This window comes from Larimichthys crocea, chromosome I (assembly GCF_000972845.2).
Source record: "Larimichthys crocea isolate SSNF chromosome I, L_crocea_2.0, whole genome shotgun sequence".
In the NCBI taxonomy this organism is placed as follows: Eukaryota; Metazoa; Chordata; class Actinopteri; family Sciaenidae; genus Larimichthys; species Larimichthys crocea.
Genome location: NC_040011.1, coordinates 26,184,437 through 26,190,436, shown reverse-complemented (window position 1 = coordinate 26,190,436; position 6,000 = coordinate 26,184,437). Strand labels below are relative to the sequence as shown.

The 6,000-nt window shown below is 43.5% G+C and overlaps 1 protein-coding gene across 7 annotated transcripts in view; it reads left to right on the top strand.

Annotated features, from left to right (window-relative positions):
- The first annotated feature begins 355 nt into the window (after positions 1–355).
- The window catches only part of pcdh19 (protocadherin 19), a 52,713-nt gene continuing 47,068 nt past the window's right edge, over positions 356–6,000 (top strand). For 6 of the 7 annotated variants that reach the window (XM_019260725.2, XM_019260705.2, XM_019260717.2 and 3 more), the window contains exon 1: positions 356–3,709. In XM_019260725.2, the coding sequence (XP_019116270.1) occupies positions 1,563–3,709 (2,147 nt within the window). In that variant the 5' untranslated portion in view covers positions 356–1,562. The remainder of the gene's footprint in view (positions 3,710–6,000) is intronic. The other variant, XM_010731997.3, reaches the window with a different exon arrangement.

The window sequence follows — 6,000 nt, the reverse complement described above, 5'->3', positions numbered from 1 at the left end:
AAAATCACTGAAAAGTTATCCATGGCATCTTTTCTGTGCCTCTGCTGAGGGAAATTAGTCTGTAACTCCTTTTTCCCCCCCTCCTGTAGCACCTATGGAACCCTCTCAAAGACCCCCATGGGTCCCCAGACCCCGTTTTTGGAACCACTGCTAACGATCATCTAATACACAGCCTCGTGTTTCAACTTGTACGCCGTAATTGCCCGTTGAGTCGTCCATCTGCAGGAGAACAGGTAGTTGGCCCTGTTTCATTGCTGTACTTTGCCCCACCCACCAGCAGCTCCAGCCCTCCTGTGTAACCCCTGATTGGCTGAGGGGATTGCAGGTCCTGAGACTGAGCGCTCGGCTCGGAGCTGCGCGTCCGCCAGTGTGCACCAGTGAAGCGAGAGGAGCGCTTGTTGGAGTCAACTAGACAGCCTACTGGCAACGAGTGGTGATTTCTTTTTTTTTTTCTGCCTCAACCAGGCTGGATATAGGCTCCTGTGCTTCTACTTTGCTGCAGCCCAACATGAAATGCGTTTTGTACATACAGTAGGCTTCTTGCATCGTTTTCACCTCACTGGCTTTTGGCTACATTTTCATCGGATTTTATTTTGTTGGATAGACTAATTATCGGGATATGTGCAGCCTTTTTTTTTCCAAGTGAGATACGAGGAAATTAATTAGTAAGTAAAAGCTTCAAGACTTGCGGAGGGGATGAAAGACTAAATCTGCTGGAAATAAAAAGGTAATCGGGACTTCAGTGATGTGATGAGACATTCCTGCATTTGCACCCTTGTTCTTTAGGCAAAGATATCCGGACTTAAGCTGTTGAATAATTTTGTGACTGCAGATCCTTTTTTAGTTTTTTTTTTTTCATCAGATGTGCAGTTGTGATGTGAAAGCCCATAGCAGCCGGGCGAAGAGGAAATTTTATTACTACTTGTAATATATGACACAGAGCAAGATGTTTATCCAAAATGCGACTTAAATATCTGCTGGTACCAAGGCGGAGAATCTAACACGGACTTTTGAAGCTCATTCATTCATCTGCACAGAAGATTTAAAAAAAAAAAAAAAAAAAAAAAAAAAAAAAAAAAAAAAACATTTTGTGGACTTTTGTGGCTCACGGAAATTCTCGTTTTTTTTTCTGTCTGTGCAGTCTGAGCATTTCTCCTCCTTTCTGCCCACTTGAAAATGGACAGTTCGTCATATGAGTCATGTGTAAGAGCAGTTTGCCGGAGCTGCACGGATTTACACGGCTAAATCACTGTTGTGAGAAGATTCAGCATGTTTTTACAGATGTGTCCTCTCCAATGTTTCGCCCGCTGCAGTAGACCGGAGGATGTGCTCTGCCTGAGAAGAGTAAAATAGGCTAAGGCACTTGTTACAATTATAGCTTTCACACCGTGATAGAATTTGCATACACTAGAGCTATTCGTCACGCAAACACTTTTTTTTTTTCCCGGACACTTTCGTAAGATGATTAATTTGGAACATATCTCCTGTTTTCTCTGACATGCATTCTCGTGCGTAATAATCAAAGGTCTTTATTAGGCAGAGAAAAAAACTCAACAGGTACAATGCAAACCAAGGAGATGGAATTAATACAATTAATTTCCGTGTTCCTCTTATTCTGGGTCGGGGCTGAGGCTGTTATCAACCTAAAGTATGGAATAAACGAGGAGATGAAGCCCGGGTCAGTGATTGGAAATGTGACAAAGGACGCGCTAAAGCAAGGATTTCAGATTGCACCGCAGCCCCCATACTTAAGGGTTATTTCCAATTCAGAACCACGATGGGTGGAACTCAGCCCAGCCGGAATCCTTACAACCCAGATGAAAATAGATCGGGATGTAGTTTGTCGGCAGAACCCAAAGTGCATTATTTCGCTAGAAGTGATGTCAAACTCTATGGAGATCTGTGTCATCAAAGTTGAAATTGAGGATTTGAACGATAACGCACCCAGATTCCCAACGAGCCACATTGACATTGAAATTTCTGAGAATGCCTCCCCTGGTACCAGGTTTCCCCTAGAGGGGGCAAGCGATCCGGACTCGGGGATCTTTGGAGTGCAATCATATTCTATCACCCCAAATGAGCTTTTCGGACTAGAAATAAAGACCAGAGGGGATGGGTCCAAAATTGCTGAGCTTGTCGTGCAAAAATCGTTAGACAGAGAGACCCAGTCCCACTATACATATGAAATCAGTGCAGAAGATGGAGGAGACCCTCCTAAGATAGGCGCGGTCCAGTTAAATATCAAGGTAATTGATTCTAATGACAACAACCCGGTTTTTGACGAGACAGTGTATACAGTTAATGTGATGGAGAATTCCCCCATCAATACATTAGTCATAGACTTGAATGCAACGGATCCTGACGAGGGCACTAATGGAGAGGTCGTGTACTCGTTTCACAGTTACGTCACCGAGAAAACGAGGGATGCGTTTAAAATTGACCCCAGAACCGGGATCATCACTGTCAACGGTATTTTGGATTATGAAACGGCGCAAATATATGAGATCGACGTTCAGGCCAAAGATTTAGGTCCCAACTCTATCCCAGCTCACTGTAAAGTCACAGTGAACGTGATGGACACGAACGATAACCCACCTGTCATCAGTTTACTCTCACTGAACACAGAGATGGTGGAAGTTAGTGAAAACGCGCAGCGTGGATATGTCATTGCGCTAGTGAGGGTGTCAGATAAGGATTCTGGGGCAAACGGCAAAGTACAGTGCAGGCTGCAGGGCAATGTTCCGTTCAGACTTCAAGAATATGAAAGCTTCTCAACTATACTTGTTGATGGCAGGCTGGACAGAGAGCAAAAGGACACATACAACCTGACCATCCAAGCTGAGGACAGTGGCATCCCGCCTTTACGCGCCACTAAATCTTTAGTAGTCAAAGTCACAGATGAGAATGACAACCCTCCCCACTTCATCAAACCTCACTATCAAGAGATGGTGATGGAAAACAACCTCCCTGGTTCATGTCTGCTTGCAGTATCAGCAGAAGACCCGGACCTGGGGATGAATGGCACAGTTTCCTACTCCATAGTCCCCGGTGAGATTAAGCACATGGATGTAAACACATATGTCAGCATAAACCCATCAGGCCGCATTTACTCTATGAGATCATTCGACCATGAGTACACCAGGACTTTTGATTTCAAAGTTTTGGCCAGAGACAATGGTAACCCCTCTTTATCAAGTAACGCCACGGTGCGTATTGTTGTCCTGGACGTAAACGACAACACACCTGTTATGACAAACCCGCCACTGGTTAATGGCACAGCGGAGGTTTCCATCCCAAGAAACGCTGGAGTGGGTTACATGGTGACCCAAGTTAAAGCAGACGACTATGATGAGGGGGAGAACGGACGGCTGACCTACACCATCTCAGAGGGGGACAGGACTTTCTTTGAAATCGACCAGGTGAACGGAGAGGTGCGCTCCACCCGGATGTTTGGAGAAAACGCCAAATCCACCTATGAGATCACAGTGGTGGCGAGGGATCACGGCAAGCCCTCTCTGTCCGCCTCGGCCTACATCGTGGTGTACCTCTCACCAGACCTGAACGAGCATGAGCATATTGGACCTGTCAACCTGTCTCTGATCTTCATCATCGCTCTGGGCTCTATCGCAGCCATCCTGTTTGTCACCATGATTTTTGTGGCGGTCAAGTGCAAGAGGGATAACAAGGAGATCCGGACGTACAACTGCAGGTACTGACTAAATCTCGTGAGTGTGTGTATGTGTGTGTGTGCATATGAGAGAGAGAGAGAGAGAGAGAGAGAGAGCGTGCGCCCGTGCCCGTGCGTGTGTCCGCGCCCGTGCCTGCAACTGCGAGTTGTCAGTGTATTGCTTTTGTCATGCAGCATGTAGAGGCCCCAAATATGAGGACTGCAGATTTTCTCCCCTCCAACAGCAGAAAGTGAGGTAGACAGAGCCTGCTTTAAATCACACACATTGTGCTGAGACCCACTGTTCCGTGTTAAGGAAAACGTGATTGATTGATTTAATCCGTCCATTGTAACCAATTGACTCATAAATATGACGGTTCAACTGCCATGTTCAATTTGCGGGTGTGTTGCCGGACAATTAACGTCCCACTGGTTCAATAGCAGTCTCAGACATTTATTATTTAACGTCCACCGTGGTTGATTGGCTGTTATCAACTTTAATCTAGTGTGATTATGGACAGTTCTAGGATCATTCAGATTCACCTCAGCTTTCTTCTGCACCAGTGAATATTTGGAACAACCCAACTAAAATCCAAATCAAAAACACACTCTTACAAAAAATGTGGTTTGAATTATATAAAATCATGCAAGTCACATCATAGCTTTATTAACTGTTTACCTAGTTTCCTGGAGAGGAGCAGATTATTATTTTCCGGACCCTGCATACAGTATTGAATGTTCTGTTTTGTTCATGAATCTGATCATCAGCTCTGGCTTTGATTTCCCTGTGCCACATTACCACCATCAATTTACATATAGATTGGATTTGAGAATTTAACCTGAAGCTATAATCATATTTTGCCCCAAACATAATTTTGTTAATTTGAAGTTAATTTAAACTAACTATCAACTATTTAGTCCTGAATAAAATTGACTAAAACTCCCTCATATCGCTCTGATTTTAAAAAAATATAGATTAGAATTGTTTTCTTTATTCTCATGTAATAGTGTGTGTATATATATATATTCCCACTAATTCTCTCTCTTAGCTCCGATCTCTGATTGAAACAGTGACTCCTCTAATTTCAATAGTGACCTTAATATCGTTAACAGGAAGGACCCACATCTCTTGTGTCACAGGAATACTAAGGAACTTCTCTAAACGTGTTTTAATCAAAGCCTGATTTAATATAGACTTATACCAGTGTGCTGACATCTTGATTACAACAGGTACTTTCGTCAGTATATTCGCAGCACCTTTGCTGCAAATACGCAGCTTATAAATTCTGTTCAGAGAAGAAACAATGATAGACAACAACAACAAATACCAAATTCAAAACTGCTCTCACTACTTTGCTCTCTTAGTGTGAGCCACTCTCCCTGCTGGGTGCTTTAATCAGCACTGATGTGCTCTGCTTCTCAGTCGCCACCTCGAATATGAGGAGCAGTTATCTCCAATTTATTGCTTGTCCTCTGTCAGTCTGTCTGGCTCTGAATATTTCCCCTCCCAGATTTCAATTTGGGCAGAGAGTAGAGAGACAACATGTTAAAATGATAAATGAAAAAGAGATGGAGTATTTTCTGCCCTTGCAGCCGCCCATTTTCTTTCCTCTGAATCAAGGGGGAGCAGAATGGGGGGAGGGAGCTGTTTTCAAGATGCAATCTAAAAGAAAAATGAAAAAGACAAACCACAGTGCTGCTTCTAAACCAGTGTGATTTTAGAAGCGACAGAGGATTACAGCTGCATTTTAGTGAAGAACAGAGGCCAGTGAGGGCTAGTGTAGCAGAGACGTTGAAGACACGACAAGTGGCAGGAACAGACACATTCTAGGCAATGCAGTTCTGGCTGTAACTATAGTTTTGTTCTGGGCTTTAAGAGAATATAAACCATACGCTCCTTGCAGTAAAGGTTAAAAAATGCCTTTTTCAGAGTTTAAAGTAATGCAGATGGTAAAAAAACCCCATCACAAATGATATAGAATATATAGTGAAGTTTGTAGTCATCCCCATAGGGTGCACAGCATCTGTTCTCCTGAGGAAAACTGGATATTTCCCCCAGTCTGAGGATCCTTTGATAAAACATGGCTGTGTTGCTCATTTGCTCTTATTAAAGTCAAAATAGTCAGTTCAAGTTTGCAGCAGCCACTGAGAGCAGCTAAATGAATTTGAATCTGCAGTTCTCCCTCACTCCGTATTGCTAGTGGGCTCACTTGATAATGAAAAAAAATGGAATTAGTGTGGGTTGTGTGCTTTGAATATGATTGCATATACCGGTAGTGCTGCTCAGTACCATTGTGTCCTTTTTGCTTTGCTTCTGTGGTTTTCGCATGTTT